We start from the raw sequence: 24,363 nt of genomic DNA, 5'->3' as shown, positions 1-24,363 counted from the left end.
GTGTGAAGCCTTAAGCTCCACCCCTCCTTCCTCTTCCCGACTCCGGAATGAATGAAGCCTGCGCCAGCCAATAAGAAGTTGCCGCTGGTCTTGACGGACGTCTCCGCCCGCCAGTAGAAAGAGAGAAACGCGCCGCCGTCGCCAATGGTGGCCCAGCGACGAGCGAGGGGGGTGGGCCCTGCCCTCCCAGGCGGGTGGAGGAGGCCGCGGTTATCGATCCCTCTGCTGGAGGGAGGCGGCGGCGAAGCAGCAAAGAAAATGGCGGCCGTGGCTGCGGAGGCGGCAGCGACTGCAGCGGTGCCGGGTGACGGGGGAGCCGGCGAGGCCGATCCCGAGATGGAGCCGATCCCGGGCAGCGAGGCCGGCGCGGACCCGCTCCCCGCCGCCTCCGAGGCCGTGGAGTCGGCGGTGGCCGACGGGGAGGAGGCCGAGGGCGGGAAGCCTGCGCCGGGGGAGGCCGAGCAGCCGCCGCCACCGCCGGTGCACCTGGCCCGCAGCCCGGCGGGGACGGCAGCGGAGAGGACGGAGCCGCCGGCCGAGCGGGGCTCGCCCCGGGCCGAGCGCGACGAGGAGCCGCAGCCCTGCCCGCCGCCTGCTGGGCACCCGCGCCTGCCCGCGGAGCCGCCGCAGCCCTGCCCGCCGGCCGCGCCCGAGCCCCAGCCCCAGCCCCAGCCCGAACCCGGGGAGGAGCCGCGCCGGCCGGAGGAGGAGGAGCCGGATGCTGCTGCCGCTGCTGCCGCCGCCGAGCAGCCGGAGCCCCCCGTGCCCGCGGCCCCGGCCGTGGGGGAGGCGGAGGGGGCGGCGCCGCCGCTGCTGCTGCCCGGCTCGGAGGTGCGGGTCACTCTGGATCACATCATCGAGGACGCGCTCGTGGTCTCGTTCCGCCTGGGAGAGAAGCTCTTCTCGGGGGTCCTCATGGACCTCTCCAAAAGGTGAGAGGGAGGGAGGTCGCGGACCCCCCGCCCCGTGCTAACCGCCGGCCACTTTCCTTCCCGCGGGGAGGCCAAGTCTGGGGTCCGGCCCGGGGCACGCCCAGCCCCGCGGGAATGGGAGGCAGGCGGCTGACATCCCTGGGCTTCCTCCTCTCTGTGGCCTGAAGGGAAGAAACGCTTCCTCTTCCCCGCTCCTTATTCCCTGCCCGTGTCGGGGGCCGGTCCGTGTCTCGCCCCCGGGCCGAGGGGGGCCTTGCGGGTCGTTTCCCTTGGACACAATGCCCTGATGCCAAGTGGCCGCTACTGCCTTATGCTGTGGCCTTGGGCTGGGTGGTCCTCCTCCTTCTAGCAGCATCGAAGCTGATCCAGGCTTGTGCCCTCCCTTCCCCCCAGTTCTGTGCTGACAAAATGACTAGCCTGGTGGGAATGGGAGAAGAGGAGACAGGAAGAAGAAGAGCACATGGGCGATCCCTCCAACTCATTTGGGATTCATCTTGGGCCTTGGCTGTCCCTCCCTGCTGGCAGGAGGGACCTGGAGCTGTAGAGCTCTATCTGAGCCTGCCCAGATCTGGGATGTTCAGACCCGGAGTTGGCTGGCGTCTAAATAGCAGCTTGTGTTGCCCGGGCTACTTCATAGTCGCTGCTGAAAGCACATTCTCTTTTGGAGTGGAGGCTATTGCAGCCCTAAAGTGTGATTACTAGTACTAATTGCTCCTTGTGTTTAGTGTATGGGGAGTGGCTCTTAATTACACTTAGGAAACAGTCTTTTTCTTTCAAGAGACTGTTGTCCACCATAAAGTAAATGTGGGCCTGAGGAGGAAAAATTGTGCGTATATTTTTTTGATAGCTCAGTTTCCAAAAGCTTTTACCTGTAGGAGACTTGCACATCCTTCTAGGAGCAACAGCAGGGAAATTTTTTGGAAAATACTTAGGGATATACTCCATGCCCTTCAGTGGTTGCATTTTTAAAGATTTCAGCATCCTGGAAGTGTATGAAACTGATGAGACTTTCTTATTGTCTTAAACTGAGTGACATGCAGAAAGTATACAGCATAAACCTTGAATGACAAAACTAAAAACATTCTTAAGCTTTAATCTTCAAAGTTGTAGTGATGTAAGTAAATAACTTTTTGAAATTGTCTTTTAAGTTAGAAGGTGTAAATTGACACCTGTTCTGTAATTTTGTAATCTGAGGATTTTTAGTGCTCCTTAAAGTCACACTACCTCCCTTTCTTTAGTCTTACCCTGAGCCTGGCTTTCTTCATTCTCTTTTGGAACAAGGTATTTAAAGACCCTAAATATAAATTCCATGAACAAGTTAGCAACATCTGGGGGGGAGAGGGGAAGTCACAGGAGTGAGTTCTGCAATTCTTAGCTTAACTGTATAGCAGTTGAAAGGGATGTACCTACATTTTCATTTTAATTTGCTTTGAAGGTGATCTGCAAATATGCACACTTGGTATAAAGTAACTTAAAAAAAAATGAAACAAACCTCCTCAAGCAGGTGAAGGGGATGTTCAATCATGTCTTTTTCTTTTGTAGGTCTGAAGTCCAGACCCTCAGAATCTCTCTTTCTCACTCAGTTCAGTCCTTTGTGCTATGTGGGTGACAGCACTTGCCTTTAAATGACTCTGGATTCTGTATGTATGAGTAAGGAAAATCCTGACTCTTTCTCCTCCTACAAAATTATGTCTTATTTGTCCCCTCACAGCAGTGTGATGGGATTCCCTGTGCATCACTGAGGATCCTTCAGTTGAATATCCCTGTGAAGCACATGGCCCTGCATGTGGAAGTGGCTCTGCAAACTAGGAGGGGCCCCTCCTTTGTTCCCTTGCGTTGTGCTCTCAGTTGAGGCATGCTTCCTAGATTGCCCTGTGAACTTTATTTGAAAGTAGAGGGGGATTCTCATTGCAGAGAAACTGGAACAGGTAGTACAACCAACCATTGCATTAAGTACAACCAAGCATTGCATTATCTGCATGTAAGCTTTTGAGGAGATGATACTGCCTTTTTGTCTTGCTTCTCTTGATACAAATCCCAAACTATGGAGGGCTCCCCCTTGCCTTGGGAGTCATTGCTTGGACTCCTGTAAAATCAGCTAGTTTTGGAGGCATTAGGGAGTAAGAATTTGGCTTACTAAGGTACCAGCTCTCAAGTATCTGGGTAGTGACACTTGAATGTGAGAGAGTGAGTGAGTGAAGGCCTGGGCTCACACCCAGAGGAAAGGAATGGTAAGTAAACTCTAGGAAGGCACCAAGAGCTTGTTTAAATGTTAGAAAATGCCTACATTACAGATAAAAGGTAATATTGTTGCATTGACTTGTGTAGATCTTAAGGTGTAGAGATGGCCTGTTCCTGCATTTAGGCAGTTCTTGTCTTTTCAGAGGACTGTTGTACTTGAACAGTGTATGTATTTATGTATGCCTATATTTTCCCCATTGCTCTTATCCATAAAAGATAGCATGATTTAGTCAAAAGTTGTATACATTTTAATAAACTTTCCTCTCTTCTGTGGAACTCTTGTTTACTGAGAGTTGCCTTCCATGCAGCACTCCTAATAATTGTCCCAGAGGGGAAAAGGGAGAACCAACCAAAACCCTAACAAGCATGGATTATCTTGAAACTGTGGGAATTCCCTTGAGAGAGGCTCCCAAAGCTAAATCTGCCTCTAACCTGTTCATCAAGATATGTGGGAAAGTTTATATAAACATTCTCAGTGCAAATGTGGCTGCTTCCTACAGCTTGTTACTTTTTTAGATTCTTAAACTTAGCTATGAAATTTGGATGAGTTTTAGAGCAGGATAGATTGGTGTAGCATTTTAAAAGACTATCAGCAGCATTGGTTACAGGTGCTAATACCTTGCATAAACTACACTGGAGGAAAACTTTCTGTCCTGCATTGTGAACATTGATAGACTTCAATTTTTGGCAAAAGGCAATGAGGGTGCTATTTGCCTTATTAATGTATTGCAGAGAGTTTGAAGGATTAATGTGTGCTTTTAAAAAAAATACTGCAGCCAGGCTTATTGCCCTTCTTAGGTTGAATGCTTTGTCACTCCTGTAATATGGGATGAAAGAACAACCAACATGCCTTTAAGTGTTTCTCTGAAAGCTGCTTCTACATCTTTCTGCTGTGCTAGCTTTTGTATTTGTTTCAGCAGATCCATGTGATGTCCATACTGGAACTTGAAGGAACTTAGTTAAGACTGACAAGCTTAAAAAAACAAAATCTGATTCTGTATTCTACTCTAAATAGTGTGTGTACCTACTGTTTATGCTCCTCATTTAAGAAAAAAACCAAAAAACAAACCCCAATTTTTGGGCTAAAATAACCCAAAATCCACACTTTTCCATTATTAAAATGAACAAGAAAGAAAAGTGGTGCTTCACTTTGATCATGGAAAAATGTGGTTTTTGAGTTACTTTTTTAAACCCCAAAACTGGATTTTTTTTTTTAATCTGAGAGAACCAGGATCCCTGCTCATCAATATAATACAAATGTCTTGTTTATTACTGGATTTTATCTACACAACATCCTTGGGAGGTAAAGTAGTACTGTGTATGCTGTTATAACTGGTGATATGATATACAAAACAGCCCAGTAAGAAGTCTGATGCTGGGCTGGGAGATGGAGCCCTGATCTTTGAAATTCCAGGCCAGTGGCCTAACTAGTAGAAACTTTGTATCCATAGCCTGGTTTAAATTTTTAAGAAAAAATATTTTTGAATCTCTGCTAATGTTCAAGTGGGCCAATTCAAGAACATCACACTAGGGCTCACTTTCCTTTTGCTTGTTTTTCTGTTAAAATGCTTGTCTGCTCTTCATTTTTAACATCATTATTTTCTTGTCCTCTTGAATGGTCAGAGGGAAGGTCAGGCATGAGGGCTCTTCAGTGCAATGCAAAAGTGGTGAAGTTTTGCTAGTGCATGAGATGTGAAGTGCAGTCAGCATCAGAACAAGGAAACTAACTGCCCAGAGTAAATGGACTTAGTGAAATGTGTAAAACTTCAGTTATACTAATGCATACCACTTGTAAAATGGCAGGTAAATTATCAACTGGATGTGCCTGAGTTAATGATAAGATGCCATGCTTAGGAAGTAGAGGTCCATTAATATATTGGTGCCATATTAGCTTGGCACCAATAAAAGGAAAGTTAATATTATCAGCTATTGTCTTTTTTTGGCCAGTGTAGCCAGTAACGTCACCGATAAATATATATGCCTTCTAGCTGGGGGGCCCCCAGACGCTGCGTGCATGCGCACAGCTGTATCAATGCATGTGGCCAGGAATGCAGCCAGGCAGCATGGAGAGCTGCATCCTGCAGGTAACTCTGTGGAGGGGAAGGCATGTGGGGGGGGGGGGGCGGGGAGGGGAGGTAGATTGAGGCCACCATGGTGAGGCAGGGCATGGGGCAGGGGTTGAGGCTGGGGCGCTGCTCGGCCAGGGCAGCAAATGGGACCTTGGGCAGGGAGTAGGACAGAGCTGTGGGGGGTTCATTCAGGGGGCACAGGTGGGTGGGGAACTGGAAGGGGAGGTACCTCCCTGCTGCTGCCCTGGGGGAGGCATAGGGGGAGGGGCATGCGTCTCCCAGATTTGTGCCCGGGTAGATGCGGGCTGCCCACTGTGGGCTTGGGGCTCTTCACTCCTAGAGACCTTTGGTCCTGCGGCCTCTGTGTTGGCCATGTGCCCCTGTCTGCCCAGCAGTGGTGGTGGCATCTAGTTGTGCCTCCCACTGATGGATGAGCAGGGGGCTGGTGGTGGATGCAGAGCACCTGGGGCAAAGGCAGCAGGGTGGAGAGCCCAGAGTCCACAGTGAGGGCAGATGTGGATTGTTCACCCCACTTGGCTCTGCTCCATTTAAAAGCATGCCCCCATTTAAAAATGGTGGCAGTGGCGCATGAACTAAAGCTCATTTGACAAGCTTAGTTGAAGCACCCCCACCACCATTTTTAAGAGCTGGTATACTGATCCCCAAGATGAGCCTCCCACACCTCTGTCCCATTCCTTGCCCCAGGTCCCATTCATCACTGTAGCTGGGCAGCACCCCAGCCCCTGCTCCACTCTCTTCCTCACTGTGGGGGCCTCTGCCCCCTCCCCCATGTCATTTCCCCTCCACAGACCTAGCTGCAGGGCAAGGCTCTCCACACTGCCTGGCTGCATTCCTGTAAATCAGTTTATTGGATCGGTATCGGCCAATATGACTGGTTAATAATCAGCTGTTGGTATCGGCCAAGAAAATCTTTATCGGTGCACACGTATTAGAAGTTGCATACAATTTTGTCGGTATGTGATAAGTTAATGCCATCTGGTGGCTCAGAACTGCTGCAAGGCTCACGTTGCACCTGGAAGAAGCAGACAATAGGGAAGTGCCTGGGGAGCACATTGCTTTAAGTCATGGGAGACATTAGAAAATGCTTTTTTTTTTTTTTTTAAGAACACTGCATCTAGTGAAAGATATACTGACCTGGGTCTTGACAGTCCTATGCTAGTTTCGCTCCCCCTCCCTGCTGCCCCCCTTGCTCTTCTCCCCCTTCCCCAAAATCCCAGGTACATGCCATAAGTTTCAGTCTTGAATTCTATTTTCTTGCACATTTGAGACTAGAGTTCCTGGCCTGTCTATCATTTGGTGAAGCTTTGGTTTCTAGCCCTGGTAGGTTCTTAAAAATCACAAATCTGAAGTATGGAGCCTCCCTCTTTAAATTCTGTACTAACAGAGTACTTCAGAGAACAATTACAAGACCTGGAAGTAAGAAGTTCCTTTGGTATCGGAATCTAAAGAGTGAAAGCATTAATCTTCCGCAGTCCTGGATATTGTTTGGAAGCTCTGTCTAGTTAAGTTTTTATTTCTGAACTAGAATGACTTTCAAACCAGCATTGTCAATTGTAACGTAATGAATTTAATTAATCCTCAGTGACTAAGTTTTGTAACGCCATAGTTGCAAAACTAGCTTTCTCTTAGCCTGTTAGAATGGTGTATTGCTCCCACTACTGTAAGAGCTTCTGCAGTCCAGTAAGGTTTGAAAGCCATTACAACTAAGCTAGTCTGAAGTTTAATTCAAGAAACACGTGTGTTTTTAAATTGTTTAAAATATCAGCATTCTAATTGAGCATTTGTGACCCAGACCTGGCAGCCTGGTGTTGATGCACTGAGCTTCAGAGTGAAACAGACAAATCCTTTTTAAGGAAATCCAAAGAAAAAGGTGGAAGAAAGAGGGTGTGGGGTGTTCTTAAAGTGGAAAGATTAAGGGTGATAATCGGGGGGGAAAAAAACCCCCCAATTTTCAGTTTAAAAAAAGTAACCCAAAATCCACACTTTTTTGGTGATCAAAATGAAATACCACTATATATAAATCTCTGTATTAGTGACACTTCATTTTCATCATGGAAAAAATTGGATTTTAGGTTACTCTTTTAAACTGAAAATTGGGTTTTGTTTTTTTTGGTTTTTTTTTTTAATCGGAGAAAGCCAGGATCCCTGGTGATAATTTTTAAAGGTCACTCTTAATGGACAGTGTCAGTTGGCTACTACCATTTTCTTTTTATTCACTCAAAAAAACCCAGTAAGTTATAAAATTAAAAATAGAGGTGGATTGATGGTCAGATTCTTCAATATGGTCTCGTCTGTTTGAAGGAACTATAGTATAAGTTAATATCACTTTTTAAATATTAAATAACTGAGGTTTTACAAAGTCACTATTCAGCAGGAGGGAAAATGGAAGAAATTTCTGCCCCGATTCTAATTCTGTAGCTTGCTTGTTTATTTGTTTTTCCCTTTCCTTCTCTGCCCAATCTGCAAGATATCCCTAAGATTCACTCTGTCTTTTGGGAATAAGAAGCATGGACATGCATAGTTCCCTGGATTTATGAAAAAGTCAGACAGGATCACTTGCTGTTCATGGAACAGATATCTATTTTGTGACGAACTTCTCTAACATCTGCCTTTTCCTCCTTGATGCTACTGCAGTGGACCTAATTACAGAGGCATCAATTATGGTTTCTTTCTGGTATACTTAAGTGTTGCAGTTAAAAGTGGGGATTCAACCTTTTTATAAGAAGTGAAGCCTATTGTCCCCCTGTATTGTCACTTCCAAGTATGGATGAGTGCTTTCTTAGTTAAGTTCACTTTCAAGATAAGACTCAGTTTAAGAAACTTATCATGCTAATATTCCATTGTAATAGAGTAATGCAGACTGTGTACAAGACTTACTTTTGGAAAATATAGACTCCACTTGGAAAAAAAAATATTTATGTCCTTTATGTAAAGTTTCTACTTTAGAGCTGATGAATAAGACTTGTTGCAAAATTTAGTTTTGTTACTGATACTGGGAAAACCTTATGGTATATATACATACTGTCCAAACAGATCCTTTGTCAGTAAAGTAGGAGTCTGAAGAGAATGAAAAAGTGGCCAAAGTCCTCTGTTGGTTTAAGGAAAGAAACATAACGATGTGAACTTTCTTGGCAAAAGCTTCTTGGCATTCTCCGACGTGTGCCACAAGCTGCCCTTTTTTCAAAATGGTTGGTTTTCTTTTGTTCTCAGTAGGACTATGGCTGAGGGCTTCTCTTAGCAAAGATGGTGCTCGCATCCTATGTTGTCAGGAGGCAGAACATGTTTATTGAAGATAGTTTAGCTTCATTTCCTTGAGGGAGCGTGGAGCATAGAGGCAGATGGGGTTTTTTAAGAAGCATGATGAGTCTCATGCTAAGTTAACACTTAAAAAGACTTAGAGTTGACACTAATACTGAAATAAAAATATTACGTTTTAGCATTCTCTTCTTTTATTGCATTGTATTTATAGATGGTGATTTTAAACTACCAGCTTTAATTAGGACTGTTTTTTGTTGAACATTGTAGTATCCATTTGAGTGTTTCAGGAACTAAACAAAACTGATCTAGAAACACCTCTAGATAAAATGGCTCTCACACTGTGTCTATGCTGAAGCAAAATGACTGTATTTAGTACAGATTGAAAATACAAACCTGTTAGAAACTTGCAATTCATTTATGTATCTTTGTTTATAATCTGTTACTCAGACCTACAGTGAAGCAGCAGAAAGTTTTACAAGGAGCGTCCTTTAACTTTTTCAGATGGAGACGGGAGAAGCTACCTTCCCTAGAGCCTTCCTTCAGACCTTTCCAAGGGTAGTTATTCGTCTCTGTATTGTCTTAAGTGTTTCAGACATGCCCTGATTTCCTGACTGCAGTGGAGCTCATGAGATTATGATGTCATGGCTCCTGTCCATTTTAGAGCTGGAACTCCTTCTCCAGGGGTGGACATTTAAAGTGGTAACAGCTTCTAGCTGTGTTTTATTTTCTGTTGGCTTCTGGGTGGTTAATGAGCTTGTTGTAGCACCATATCCACATGGTCTTCTATGGGTAGGAATGATGCAATAGAAAAGTGACTTATCCATTCCTCAGGGGCACTAGGTACAAGCAGCTGCAGGAGATTGTTCTGACAACTTCATTTACATTGGGGGAAAAAACCCCAAACAAACATGCTTTTCAAAATGCACTAGAAAATTATTTTTGGCTCAGGATATATCTGAATACATTCAAATACTATTGGAATATAACAGTAGAAATCTTTACATTAGTTGAAGGAGGTTCATGGGCTCAGAAATGAACAGTCCAAATAAAGACTTATTCTGATTATGATATATTAATATCAGCCCTGGCCTATTCTGTTCATATGTTGGGTCTGTTAGTCCAACATAGTCTTCATTGAGCATCCTTAATTGGAGGATCCTGCCACAGTGTTTCAGCTGTGAGATGAGAGAGATCTACCTCTCCACAAAAAATGCTGCTTCTACAGACGAGGCTGCTTAGCCGAAGGCTAGTGCAGTGATTCGGACAAAGTACTACATAGACTAAACAAAGTACTACATTTCCTGTATAGCTTATTCTGGTGCTGTGGTACTCAGGTTATGAATAAATTACTGAGAAAATTATCTGACTCTTGTGCCTGCCTTCTAAGTGGTCTGATGGATGTTTAGAAAATAGATAGACATAACATACATTTTGCACTAAACAGAATAGTAATGATGTGTATTCTGAATTAATATTTTTAATACTGTTATTAGTGTGAAGTAGTTGTATAACCTGATTTCCAGTATAGTTCATTCTGAATAGTCCTGGAATACTGTTGTGCATGTAAACAACATAATTGGAGCATTATTACTTGTATAATTCCTTTAAATACAAACTAAAGCACCAAATTCAAATCGATGATGCATGAAACAGTCAAAGGTGCTTATACAGCCAGTACAATACATAGTTAAGCCAAATGAGAGCAGATTATTAACTTCTAAAGAAACATAAAAAGAATACGCAGTATAGCATATCACCTAAAACTGATACTGCACATGAAACGTTCTTGAACCAAAGATCACCTATAATGTAGTAGTAATAGAGCAGAGTTCAATGATCTTATTTTGTAAATGAAGATACACAAATCAAATGTGAGTTAACACCTGAAATACTAACCTCCTGCAATAACTATTAGTGGACATTCATTCTCATACAAATCATATGGTCCACATCAAGTTATAAATGTCTTTGAGACCCAAGAAGAGGAGGTCTCATGTTTAAAGCTGAGTTGGCTTTTCTTTAGAGAAGATGGTGATAGCTTAGACAAGCCTCTTGCTTGTTTGTTTGTTTCTTTCTTTCTGACCATCCTTTTTTGCACTTGTGGACTACATAAAAAAATCCTGCCCGTTAAAACAAACCTCCAGACCATTATGTGTTGTTTATGTGCATGTGTTTAGTTTCAAGAACACTAGGAGTAAATCCTAAATAGGCTTATAACCACTACTTGTAATAGCTCTTCCCTATCTATACTCCCCCTTGTTTAGTTTCAGTCTACACAGCCAGCTAACACTGTTTGGGTGGGGAGTGAAAGGGGTGTGCAACACTTCACTCTTATCCCATTTGGAGTAGTTGAGGGGTTTGGTTTTTTTTTTTATTAACTTCTATTCCCATAGAAATAAAAAGCTTCTAACTTCACTGACATCCTTAACTGCTAATGACTGACTGTAGTTGATGCCCCATTACAGAAGACCACATGTCAAGCTCTAAACATACGTTCAGTCGTAATTGGCAAGACTTAAAATGGTAAAGTCTCAGACCAGGGATTGCTTCAAAAACTAATAAATGTACCATGATTTGTTAATGTTAGAAATATTAATTGGAAAACTAAGCTAAATACATACCAATTAATCCCCATGTTCCTTAGTTGTGCCACGTGAGAGGGCAGAAGCTGAGGCACGGCAAAATGAGTAAGACCTCTTCCTACAGCTCCAGAGACATGACCTTGAGTTTGAACCCTACTCTAGACATCTTGAAGGCTGCTTCCTGTCAGTGCAGTTGCAGATAGATACCTCTTTATTCAGACTGGAGAGTCAACGGTGGCTGTCCCTCGTGCTAGCTATATTACTTCCTTGTGTGCTCCCTCCTATAGAAACTGGTGTTCTAGCTAGCCAATTCAGTTCAAGTAGACTTTTGAAATAAGGGAAAAAAGCCCCCATGATGTGTGAATCATCATACTGCACCTCTCAGGAAAAGCTTAAATCTGTTCTTTATTATGTTTTTGATAATCTGGCCATACGCTTCTATCTCTGAATCTAACTATTTAAAAGCTGTGTTAGCATTAAAACTCATGTTCCTAGTCTATAAAGCAAGCCTAGAGTAACCTCTGACTGATATATCAAAGTCTTGTTTAAATGCAGCATTTTATTACTATGAAATATCAAGTGGGATAATGCCTTCAGCTACACACATTACTGAAGCAAGGGATAGATTTTGCTTGGCACAAAGTAGTGACAAAACCTGGTTATCTCCTGAAAATCCCAGAGTAGGTTGCACTGAGCTGGCAAGAAAAAAAAAATCACCCCCCCTTCCTCCTTGAGCAGGTTGCCTTTTGGCAAAAGACAAATGGATTATTTTGGGCAACCACATTTGATGTTGTTATGAATTATTCTAGGCCTGGAGCCCCGCTTCCACAGCCAGTTGACCTTTTTGCTCTGGTTTTCCTAGTTTTGTGCTAAAGATAACTCAGTAACAAGAGGTTCTAGCACAAGAGCTTTGCAGTCCTGTAGATGAAGATTTTGGGTAGGGCTGTAGCTTGCAGTGGTTGTCTCGAGTTATAACCATACACCAAAAAATAAATAGTTTTTAATATTCAGTAGATCATAAAATGTGTTCGTAGCATTAAAGGATGGCATTGTCTCATCAAAAGTAATGTTAGCTGAGACTCATTCTCCCTATACAGGATGTTTTTTCTTGGATCTTTCATTAGGTGTATAGTCTTCTTAGTTGCATACAGTGAACTTTAGACTCACCACAGATTCGATGTTTAGACTGAGTTGAAATTGCATGATTTGGTCTAGTTTCCTTTAAAATGTCCTATTTTGGACCTTCTGGTTTTGTAGGCTGTATGCCATCCAACATTCCTGTTGTGAATGTAAGTTAATAAAGGTGACTGACTAATTTATCATCCATTTGAGCAGTATTGTCTATTCTGCCTTAAATGTTTCATGGTGGCCTTTTCTAGTATAGCTATACTAGCAGTTAAGCCAAATGCTTGCTTTTGGAAGCTGTACACATTCAGAAACTCTCAAAACGCATGGTTTTAAATATTTTTTTAAATGCTCTGGTTTACATAATGGAAATTTCTATTACTAGAACTTGACCAAAATCTCTTTTCAAGGTTTAGGACTCTGGGTGCCTAAGGAGTTAGAGGTGGGACTTGACATAACACACTATAATAAAAGCTTTAATTCTTACCAAATATCTTGCTAAATACCTTACTGTTTCTCTTGCATTTACCATTCAATTCCTGCCTTTTTTCTGCTTCCTGTAATAGAGGAGATTCCATATTCTAAATTATTTGATGCTTTCTTACTGTTCTCACCTACCCCTTTACCCTCTGATACTTTCCTAAATATTTTCTCCTCCCAGCCCTTCCTACCACATCTTCTGTTATTTCTTAACATTTTCTTTCTTACCCTGTTATATGGCTTGAAAATGTTGTTGGATGCCTGATAAACAGCAAGTTTAAACAGGCCACAGGAAGATACAGAAGTTGGAAGGGAGCCCACTACTATCGAGCAGTGCCCAAGTAAGAAGCCTGTGAACCTCCAGCAGTGGGAAGAAGCGCAGGTGGTGTCCCTGAACACTCTTTGGAAGATCATCTTTTAATTCTCACGGGGCTAAATCTTGGCTGCTTAAGCTTTGCATTGGAGCAGTGGTTCTCAACTCTTGTATTTGAGGCAGACCCTGAATCTATTCAGGGCACACTGGAAAATATCAACTCATAGTTTGCACTTGATTTTTTACAACAATTTGCATGCATTCAAAGCACTACTTTTTGAAATAAAAACTCCCCCACAACTTAAAACATGTCTGAAAGATTTGCTAGTAGACATGACATGCCAGATTTAGAGCCTATTTTAAGTGTCATCTATTTACATTCTTCCTTGGAACAGTCCCATGGTTTCTTCATTTTCACGAAATGTTGAGGTGGCGTGGAGGGAGGGGGATTAGAACAACCTAGCATTCATGTCTGCTTGTGTTTTTTTGTACCATCCACCACCTACTATGCTTTCTTGCCATTTAAGAAAGCGCAGCCTGTAAAAAGCTTCCAGTCTAAAAAGTGAATCATCATACCTGTAGATGCATCTCAGGATCATTGCTCAGACTTCTTCTGACTTATGTTGTTGTTTTCCCCACCCCAACCCATAAAAATTGTACTTGATTTATATAAAGTCAGCCAGTGTTCAGACCCCCTGGTTACTGGACTGTAGTGATTTGTTTTTGGCAGTAGCCATTTGAGGACTTAATCTGTAAGTACAGTCAATATGGGGGAGGGATAGGGGGAGCTGTTTTTTTCCCTAAAATTGAGCCTCAAAATGTGGGGTTGACTTACACAAGATTGACTCTACTCTTGAAACCATGCCGTATTTTTAAGTACATTTAGGAGCCAGTAATTACAGATTAATGGGAAATAGCTTCTACTTCCTCTTGAATAGAGTTCTACTTTACCTAGTTGACCACAGTGCAGCTTGGGACCATCTCAGATATACAACTGCAATGTAAATGCGATTCTCTTCATCTGTTCTGGGAGCATAAGTGCAGCCGTTACAGGAATAGGGAGATACCCATGCATCTTCAGAGGGCAATCCTGCTCTATAATGGAGGCACTTTTATGCCTAGAACAGGGTAAAAGAATCACTTTAGTCGGGTAACTGAATTTGTCACAAGTTGCATTTTAGTTTTGTACTAGTTAAAATAAATTCATCCCTTAGTGGCTAAAATATGAGCCTGGTTATCAAACTTACAGTTGATCTTAAATTAAGCTTTGTGACTTGTCTGAGCTTGTTGAAAGAGGAACAGTCCATCTGGAATTTGACGGTAAGCTTATTTGTTATGAACTGTCAAAGGTTCAACTGTCTGTGGTATTCTTGTTTCGCATCTGTATAAATTTGACTGAACTCTCTTAATACGCTGGGATTTAAGTGAGCATTTGGATGTGCATACAGTGCATTTAGTGTCTGTTTAAAGCAAATCACTAAGCGGAAACACAGACCACCACAACCAGCTAGTGGAGAGGTTCTCAACGTGGCTGCACCTAGAATTGCATATGTAGGAAGACTTCTGCTTCAAAATTATGCGTCTTAACCAGGATGCCATAAGTGCTGCAGGGTGCTTCATAAAAATAGCACTGTTGTGTGCAAACACCTACACGTGATTCTAAGATCAACCCAGAGTTTCAGACGGGAATCCATAGTGTCAAAAACATTCTGACCTGTGATGGTCTTTCTGGGTTCTTTGCAACAGAATAATTACTCTATTTTTCTGTAGCAACAAAGCCAAAAGGCAAGTATAAATTAAGAACTGGCAATTTCAGAGGGGTGCCTTGAGTTTGATGTAGGGGGAAACTTGAGTCTAAAAAAGTTAAGAACCACTGCTCCAAAGACTTTTTAAATGCACATTTATGGTAGAAAAGGCTATTTAGTCTTACAATCTGACAAAGCATAGGTACTTTCTAAACTCATTCATTCTCCTTCCCCCTCCCCACCCCATTAGTGAAGGGAGTGGGGCACCATTGTTAATAGTGACCCGCCATCACATTGACAAAACATTGTCATACCTGTCAAGAAAAATGACTTGTGTTTTGTCCCTGTTGAGGGAACAGCTATATATAAACGTCAATAAACTGATGTGGAGGTAGAAAAATGTGGACCCTGTATCCAGGAATGGGGTAGAAGAGAAGTAAATGGTTACTTTGCCATATTTTGCCCGTTGAGAGAATGATCCTTCTTGGTTTACTCTTATTATTTGGGACTGAAATGTAACAGAAACCTGTATGAAGGGGTGGATGGATTGGGTTTGCAGACACAGTTGGGGGAGGGAAGATTTGATGGGGAAAGTTTAGAAAAGTAAGTGTGGGGGAAACTTGGGATATGTGGAAGAAATACAGGGTAGGAGAGAGCATATGGCAGTGGCAGAAGAGGTTTCCTATAATTCTCGATAAATTAATTCAGCCCCCTACTCTAAACTTATGTCAATGACTCCCCCTGCAACCTAGCTTTAAATGGGTAGGTACCAGGTTGTTTCAGGTAAGGGTGTCAGTGGCTGGATATGATGCTGGTCATATCACTGCTTTGCGTGGTTGACCATAGAAACTGGAATACTGTTACTATGCTTGCATGATGGGCTGTTTGGCTCAGGCAGACATTTGACTTGTTTCTTTTTGGTAGGGTGGTGGGGAATACATGTCTTATCCCTTTAAATCACAAGGCCCTTGTACATGATAGCATTTTAAGCCAGTAGTTTTACTCATTAGACTATTAAGTATGTAACATTTTCCAAATATTTGTTACCTCCATCCAACTGATGAAAAGATGGACACAGACTTTACCAGCATGGAAGAAACTAAAGCTTCTTTGTAGCAGTAATGATATAGTAAAACTTCTGGGTTTTTTTATGTATTGTAAACTTAATGATTGTTGACTAATACTGGAGCATATCTCAGAACTTGATTTTGGGTGAAACTTATCTGTAAGCCTCGAGTGGCTGTGTAATTCAGATAGTCTTTAGACTGTTAACACAACTATTTTATTTGCCACTTAGTGGAACTTTGCGACGTTGAAGCAGTTAAAAGGTCAGCATTATAAAAATGAATTTATTTTGTATTTATGCCAGGTGTACTTGTGTCTCTGATTCTTTGAATTCACTGAAGCCTTTTTAGTATACCAGAGTGGTGTGATTTACAAGAACTCTGCTGATGGAGGATGATCTAAATTTTCTATGTTAAATAGACAAAGCATTCTGAACTGAATTTCAGTGGGATGGGGTTACTTCATAGCAAAGGGGAGACAACCTAACAGCATGCATAGAAGTGTACTATAATCCTTAAGCAGCCTACAGCCCACAGAGCCACTGGGTTTGGTGGAGGAGCTTTTTTGTACACTGCATTGTGCTGTGGCCAAGCAGCTGGATGTCTAGGTGGCAGTGAGCTTTCTTGTGTTGCCTTAACTTACTGCTGGGCAGCAGGTAGAAGCAGTGCAACTAGGATGGGCCATTCCGGCCTGTCACCCCAAAATGTTGCTGACTAATGACATAAGCTGGTTAATGCATAACTCCTTCTTCCACAGCTGAAAGATTTCAATGGAACAATAGTTGGTGAATAGGCAACAGGTATGACTGTCAGTATCTGGTCTGTTAAGTTGTCAGATATTTCCTTTCAGTACTTTTGTGGAAACAACTCTGTAGATTTAGCTAGTTGCTATTTTTTTTTTTTTTTTTTTTTGGTACTAGTATGTAATGTATGCATTGCAGCTTGATGAGTAAAGGACTGTATGAGTTTGGGGGTGTTGTTTCTTAAGGTTTTCTTGTTCATTACCTAGTTTTAACAGATGCACAAAGGGAATCAGTAAACACTAATGTGGGGGCTGGCATAAAGATTCTTCTAACACAAACAGTAACCTGAATAATAATAAATCAGCGAAAATTGGAAGGTGGAATGTAGGTGTCTGTTTTAAAATGCTCCTTGCAAAGGTGCAAAAAAAATATACAAGCGTCCAGCATACTTGCATCTGGTAACAATGTAAGGGATGCTGCAATGCAAGCAGTTAGAATGGTACAGCTGATGCAGTTGATGCCTTGTGTCAGATGCTTGTTTGTATATAGTATTGTCTTCATTGCAAAAGTTAATTTAGTTATGTATTTAAGTTACTCCGCTGAGTGAGTGATCAGGTAGCAAAAGGCATACAAAAAGTGTTTTATTTACAGAATGATCAAATTGGCATTGACCTATTAGCTTCTGCATTCTTGCTGCATTATAAGCTGGAGGGTCAGCAGCACCTGAGCTTCAACCTACACCGTGACAGACCAGACTTGAGTCTAGAGCACCGTCTACCATAACTTTGTGGATGGAGATGGGCAAAACTCAAGTTATCCCTGGCTGCAGTATGGACAAGTTAAATATATTACCAGTGTTTAAGATTATTTAAGGTGTAACCATACAAACATCAGGTGTCTCTGGAGACTGGCAAGAATAATAGTGGTTGTGAACTAAATCACCACTTCACCCACTTGGTAAAAGAAAGGCAGGTTTAATGTTTTGTCAAAAGATAGCATGGCTTTCGTTTTGGAGCACATTGCAGGACCATGTTAATGTGCCTGCTGATACTGGTAGTCACAACAGAAGTGTGTTGCTCCACCAAAGTTGAGCCTATGTTGTACTAGTCTTGCAAGGTCTCCCCTGTTGTTTGATTGGAATTGAGGCAGTTATGATGGGTCTCTTACATAAACTCCCAAACAGGACAGCAGAAATCTTGAAACTTGACTAGTGCTAGCTGGGGAAAAAAGGTAACTTGGGGCATGGTGATTGTTGTACAGGAGAGGTAAGGCTAGATATGTAATAACTATGGCTAAGTACAGACGTTGCACTTAACGTGCTTTAAGCATGCAGAAACAAACATCAGTAACAGAACAGATGTCATTGGCACATACAGCGCTTTAAAAATGGCAGATTCTGCTCCAAGTTAACCCAGAATGAATGTGTAACTAAAGTGCTTTCTGTTAGTGCACGTTATCAATGTCTGTGTTAGATCCCATCAAGGGTTAACATAGAGTGCAGTGACTGCAGTCCCAGGTGGCTTGGCTCAGGGCTGCACTCCCGCCTTGGGCAGAGCTCATTTGCTCTGCTGGAGCACCCCCCTCCCCCCATACTCTTTCACTGATCTGAGTCAGTGACAGCCCCACACAGCCTGGCAGGGGAAAGGGGAGAAGGGGGGTTTCTGTCCCCACAGCCCAGCTCGGGGGAGGGCATGCTGTAGAGGGCAAGGAGTCTGGAGTCTGTCTCTCTCAACAGGGATGTGGTATGCCACTGCCAAGCCAGGGCTGCTGTGGAAACAGACCCCAGAGCCCTTTTCCTGTAGGAGTCCTGGCTGGCTCATGGTGCACTGAAGCTACTGGCTCTCATCCCCCATGAACCCCACTCCCCACCCTCTCAGAGCCTGTAGCCAGCTGTGCCCAAGGAGGGGCTGGGAAGGGGTTCAGTTCCTTCCCCACCCCAGCTGCTGCTGCCAATTGCCAGCTGGGGGGGAGGGGGTGGGCAGGGCTGGGGAGATGGGCTGTTCTGGCAGCCTCCTGGGAGGCATGCAGGAGCGCCCCCAGTGAGGCCAGACTGTGAGCCCCCACCACTGAACAGTGAACATCTGTTAGGTTGGCTCCTGCTCAAACTTGTAGTGCTTTGAGTAAAACACAGTAAGTTGGAGCACTTCCTCTAGGGCCTTTTTGAAGTCTGAATTTAGCCTATATTTTTATTAGGGAAGCCACAAGCTTGCTTGATATCCCGTCTCTAGTTATAATGGATCAGATAGCAGTTGTCATAAAATGAAACTTATTATAGCTTACAGGTTTTTTTTTAATCCATTGGGATCTGGTGATAGTATTATATATAATGAATCTCCCGTAATGGAACCAAAACAAGTTGGCCAATATTTTTGTATTTTGTAAAATACTTGTAGGAACTGTGTGAAATCTAATGGGGTGTTTATTGCCCTTTTTTAGACTACCCCAAATCAGGTTTCATGTTGATTTGGGGAAGTGGAAAGAAACACTTCTGTGTCTTCAGCTTGCAGTCCCTATGGTATAGGTCTTGTTTTCTTTAGTGAGCTGTCAAGGCTAGATTACTGTAGTATGTTTGTAGATACCTGCCAAAACTTTACATTTGCTACTACTGTAGAAAGTGATACAATTGGTAGAAATTTGCCTATGAGTCTAAAGTCTGCTCTGTGTGCTCCACTGGCTGTAGTTAAAAGTCCTTTTGTCAAAACCTTGAGTTAGGACTGAAGGGTTGTTTGGAAAGAGAGAAATTGTTCTTGAACTCTAAACGGAACTAAAATTAGTATCTCAGAAATGGGAATCCATTGGCATAGACATTTAAATAAAATCATTTAATGTAGTTTTAAAAAACACTTATTTTTCGTTTGTTTTTTTTTTTAAGGTTTGGACCCCATGGAATCCCTGTGACCATATTTCCTAAAAGGGAATACAAAGATAAACCTGAAGCCATGCAGCTCCAAAGTAAACCATTCCAAGATGAGACGCAGGTGAAGTGTGAAGCCAATGGTGCAGTCCCTGATGATTCTTCTCCCATTCAGCCATCAGAACCTAGCCTAGCTAAAAGCTTATGGACTTCTAAACCACCCCCTCTCTTTCATGAGGGAGCGCCATATCCCCCTCCTTTGTTTATCAGGGACACGTATAACCAATCAATACCTCAGCCTCCACCCCGAAAAATTAAGCGGCCCAAGCGGAAAATGTACAGGGAGGAACCCACTTCTATTATGAATGCTATCAAACTACGACCCAGGCAGGTCTTGTGTGACAAATGTAAAAACAGTGTTGTTGCAGAAAAAAAAGAAATTAAGAAAGGTGGCAATGCAAGTGACGCTTCAAAATATGATGATAATAAAAAGCGAAGAAACGAGAGTGTAACTACTGTGAATAAAAAACTTAAGACTGACCATAAAGTGGATGGAAAAAGCCAAAACGAAAGCCAGAGAAGGAATGCTGTGGTCAAAGTTTCAAATATTGCCCATAGCAGAAGCAGAGTTGTTAAAGTTTCTTCTCAAGCAAATACTTCAAAAGCGCAGTTAAATACTAAAAAAGTTCTCCAGAGCAAAAATATGGATCATGCAAAAGCTCGAGAAGTTTTGAAAATGGCCAAAGAGAAGGCACAAAAAAAACAGAGTGCAACTTCCTCTTCCAAAAACACGCATTCAAAGGTCCATTTCACACGGCGTCTTCAGAACACCAGCTCAGGGTCCCTTCCACCTCGATTGCGTTTAAAGCCACAAAGGTACCGGAATGAAGAAAATGACTCTTCCCTCAAGACAGGACTTGAGAAAATACGGAGTGGCAAGATGGCAACTAAGCCCCAGTCTCGTTGCTCCTCCACCCGCTCAGCAGGTGAGGCCCCTTCAGAAAACCAGAGCCCCTCAAAAGGCCCTGAAGAGGCCAGCAGTGAGGTTCAGGACACAAGTGAAGTGCATGTAACTGTTGATCAGGATGAACACCAGACATTGGGCAAGAGAGGCAGCAAAAGCAATATAACGGTTTACATGACCCTTAATCAAAAGAAATCTGACTCTTCCAGTGCATCAGTTTGTAGTAGTGATAGTACAGATGATTTGAAATCCACCAACTCTGAGTGTAGTTCTACTGAAAGCTTTGATTTTCCTCCAGGCAGCATGCATGCACCTTCCTCCTCCTCCTCCTCTTCCTCCTCCTCCTCTTCAAAGGAAGAGAAAAAGCTTGGTAATTCCTTGAAAATGAAAGTTTTTTCCAAAAACGTCTCTAAATGTGTCACACCAGATGGCAGGACCATATGTGTAGGGGACATTGTTTGGGCCAAGATTTATGGCTTCCCTTGGTGGCCAGCCCGTATTCTTACTATAACTGTGAGCCGGAAAGATAATGGCCTTTTAGTTCGACAGGAGGCCCGTATTTCGTGGTTTGGGTCCCCAACAACATCTTTTCTTGCTCTTTCACAACTATCCCCCTTTTTAGAAAACTTTCAGTCGCGCTTTAATAAGAAGAGAAAGGGCCTTTACCGCAAGGCTATCACAGAGGCAGCCAAGGCTGCTAAGCAGCTGACTCCCGAAGTTCGGGCCCTGCTGACACAGTTTGAAACGTGAACGTGGAAAGTAAGGTAGGCAAGAAAGTTGGAGGCTCCACAAATTTATAGCCTAGTTAGAGAACTACTATGAAGGTCTTGGCCAATTCAAGAAGTTGCACTCAGTTGACTGCTCTTTTTATACTAAAATTGTTCCATTTGTAGCAGTTTCTTGAAAGTTAAACTACTAAATGAATTGAACATGCAATTGAAATTAGGCTAAAGTGAGAACTTCAGTATTTTTCAAGTAAGAATCTTTTTTAATTAAAAATTCCTTAACACCCCGTGCATAGGAGCCATAGCCTCAGCTGAAAGGCAATTTATTTGCAGGGAATTTTTTAGTAGTTTCTACCCAGTACGTACTTAGTTACTACATGGCAAAGGGTAAACATAAGGGATGGAAGTAATAGCTGTGATCTCAGTGGCCCACCAGGGGAAGTGCAGAAACTTAAGCCCTCTCTGAATCGTCTTTAAACTTCAAATAGCTTCTAAGACAGTTGGGCTCGCCAGTGTGAATGGGGCCAAAGTGCATTTACAACACTTGTAAAAATGTCTAGTCCCAACCATGTTGGCTTGTTTAAATACATCCTAGAAAGCTATTTAGTTACTCTCCTGAAACAGTTTCAACATAGTTTAAAGACCAGATTAAATGGGATCTTGTCTTAGTGACCACTCTTTCAAACACTCAGTCTTTCTATGCACACGGGCACAAGTATGACACTTCAGGGTCAGACAAGCCGAAGGGATGCCTGTTGCTCAAAGACAAAGCTAAAAAGTTGTTCGGTATTTGGGATCAAGGGCTGTTAATGCTGCATAGGTGTGAACTATAACTTCCTGTCTTTCTTCCACTGAAGAAATCTTCCAGGCCTCTTGCCTGGGAGTTTAAATCAAGAGAGGCTTTGTTTGAATGTGTAAATAAATTGATTGCTGAAATTGGTCAGATTTTCTCCTGACTGGTGGTTCCTAAATTCTTAGGATACGTCCTAGTAAATTACACTTTGTGAATTGTCAGATGTGTAATTGTTGCATTTTGGATGTATCTAACTTCATTTTTTTAAATATTTCCGTTTAAGGTATCTGTTTGCAGGTCAGAAAATGAGAATATGTAATTGTGTAATGCTCTGAAATGTAAAAAAACTGTAAATAAAATTGACTAAATCTGAATTATTTGTGTGTGTTTCTCAAAAAGCTTTGAAAATTCAGGATGTTTAGAGTATTTTCTATGTGCACAATATATAGAAGGCATCCTTTAAAATGTAAAATATCCTTTCTCATTCAGCACTTTTAAGAGAGAGATTTATTGCTTGCTGTAAAACACAGTTGGTGTATACTTCTAATTTTGAAACTAAACATTCATCTGTTCACTTTTCCCCAAAACTAGCTCTGTAAAGGGCTTTCTGCCCTAGGTAAAGCTTTACAAATTAATTATCCCTGAAGTAAATTCTCTTCCATATATTTAAGTAAAAACAAAAAAATGATCACTTATACAGTGGGGTAGTGTTTTCAATCAACATTTTATTCCCCCCCGCCCTCCGTCTGTCAAAAGCTAATCAATCCCCTCTCCACTGTTACCTTACTTCTTGCATGTCTGCTGCTCAGTGTTGGGCATTTTCATGCAGCTGATTTTGTGTTTTCCTTTCTTGGTCCATTTGTGACCACTGGAATTACTGTCTTTTTTTTTTTTCCCCATCCTCTTCCAGCTTTGCACTGTCTTGCGAAGAATTTGGCTGCCTTCATTCCTCATCCCTCCCAAGTTTTTCTATTGTTGGCCATATAGGCAAACCTGATGAGAAACACAAATTTAATACCAACAATTTAATTTAACTGTAACTTAAAGCACAATGTAAAGGATTTTATCAGTAAAAATCCTCAATGTTTATTGTAGTAGAGTTTTTTTTATAGATGATTCAGTTATATTCCTGCATGCTATTAACCAAGTCAGTTTGTTTCTAAAATGCTGAGGTTTTTTTTCCAACCTGTTTAGGTTATGTTCACACAACTCTTGAATATCTAGTGTGTTAAACACACACTGGTCCAAACTCTTTTTTTTTTTTTGCTCAGATTTCCTGAGGAACTTACGATTAATCTTTTGTGTTAGGTCTAATTAAGCTTCCAACTCTACTAGGGTGGTTTTTGTTTGTTTTTGGAGAATTAAACAACTTCCAAGAAAAAACAGTCAATGCTTTTTGAATGTAATAAACACACAAATTTTTATTATGTGAAATCCTGTTTCACTCTTATGTATTCTTTCCTGCAAACAGAAACAATTACTGTATTTCAGCAAAAAAAAAAAAAGACTTATTTTGTTGTTAAAGCAGGCTACTTTCTGAAGCCAAAAATCCATGCAATATGGTTTTTGAAATATTTCTTTATGCTTAGAGCAGATTGATGGCTATCTGTTCAGGTTTAGCAGTTCAAAATGAATTGACCACGCATTTTAAAAACTGTTTAGTTAGGTTTTCAAGCCAAAGATTTGAGGTAAAATATTTTAAGTTATCATGCCATTTTAAAAGATATGGAAGTTTTTAACACTTCATGGTGTAGGAGTAGAGAGTATAGTTCTAGAATAAATTTGCAGTGAGTTTCCTCAGATTTTCATTGGTGAGATGGGAAAGAAAGTTAAGTCCCCAATTTTAAGTTTGCAGGAATTTACAGGGTGTGTTTAGTACCCAATGACTGGTCATCCTGGCACATTCTTTACTGGATTCCTTTCTGTAACATAGACAGCATTCGCACAGAAGAAGAAACATAATTCAGGTTCTCTTAATTAGTATTTGGTCCCAGAACTTTGACGATAGACTATACAAGAAACTTTCACATGACATTTATATTCGTAGTCAAAAGTACCTGCTTTAGGCATAATTCAAAATCTATACATGACAGGAAATCATGGAAAAGTAGTCTTGAGTAGCTTATTTGTTTTAAGATTGAGTGCAGTTAGTGGTGAAACAAATGTTGGGAATAAATGCAAACTGTAACTGGATAGTTGGCTGTATCTGTACTTCATACCTAATTACCCTATCCGTGAGGGCTACGGTTGGAATATTTGAGTGGTGGAATATTTGAGGCTATTCCGGTGCTTGCTGCTCTGCAATTGCAAGAAATTAAGTATGCCTATCTGATCCCAAGAATGATTGAGCATGAGCACCAATTCTGCAATACCCATAGTTTTAAGTTCACTTTCAGTTGTCTCTAAATCTAGTTTAGTCTGTTAATGACTGTTTTTACAGTGCCAGTGTGATAG

The 24,363-nt window shown here is 42.0% G+C and overlaps 1 protein-coding gene across 3 annotated transcripts; it reads left to right on the top strand.

Annotated features, from left to right (window-relative positions):
• The first annotated feature begins 1 nt into the window (after position 1).
• Positions 2-23,376, top strand: PWWP2A (PWWP domain containing 2A). 3 transcript variants are annotated; one of them, XM_090020699.1, is made up of 3 exons: positions 2-932; positions 8,969-9,076; positions 19,446-23,376. In XM_090020699.1, the coding sequence occupies exons 1-3, from the start codon at positions 145-147 to the stop codon at positions 21,139-21,141; spliced, it is 2,592 nt and encodes an 863-aa protein (XP_089876825.1). In that variant the 5' UTR covers positions 2-144; the 3' UTR covers positions 21,142-23,376. The 3 variants fall into 3 exon arrangements, with proteins under 3 accessions (XP_089876825.1, XP_089876827.1, XP_089876826.1); XM_090020701.1 differs by lacking the exon at positions 8,969-9,076 and adding an exon at positions 5,162-5,257; XM_090020700.1 differs by lacking the exon at positions 8,969-9,076 and having other exon boundaries at positions 19,446-23,367.
• Positions 23,377-24,363: the final 987 nt, after the last annotated feature.

Source organism: Crocodylus siamensis, chromosome 10 (assembly GCF_052110815.1).
Source record: "Crocodylus siamensis isolate JL-2025a chromosome 10, ASM5211081v1, whole genome shotgun sequence".
Classification (NCBI taxonomy): domain Eukaryota; kingdom Metazoa; phylum Chordata; order Crocodylia; family Crocodylidae; genus Crocodylus; species Crocodylus siamensis.
The sequence above is the reverse complement of the archived record's forward strand: the minus strand, read 5'-3'. Positions and strand labels throughout refer to the sequence as shown.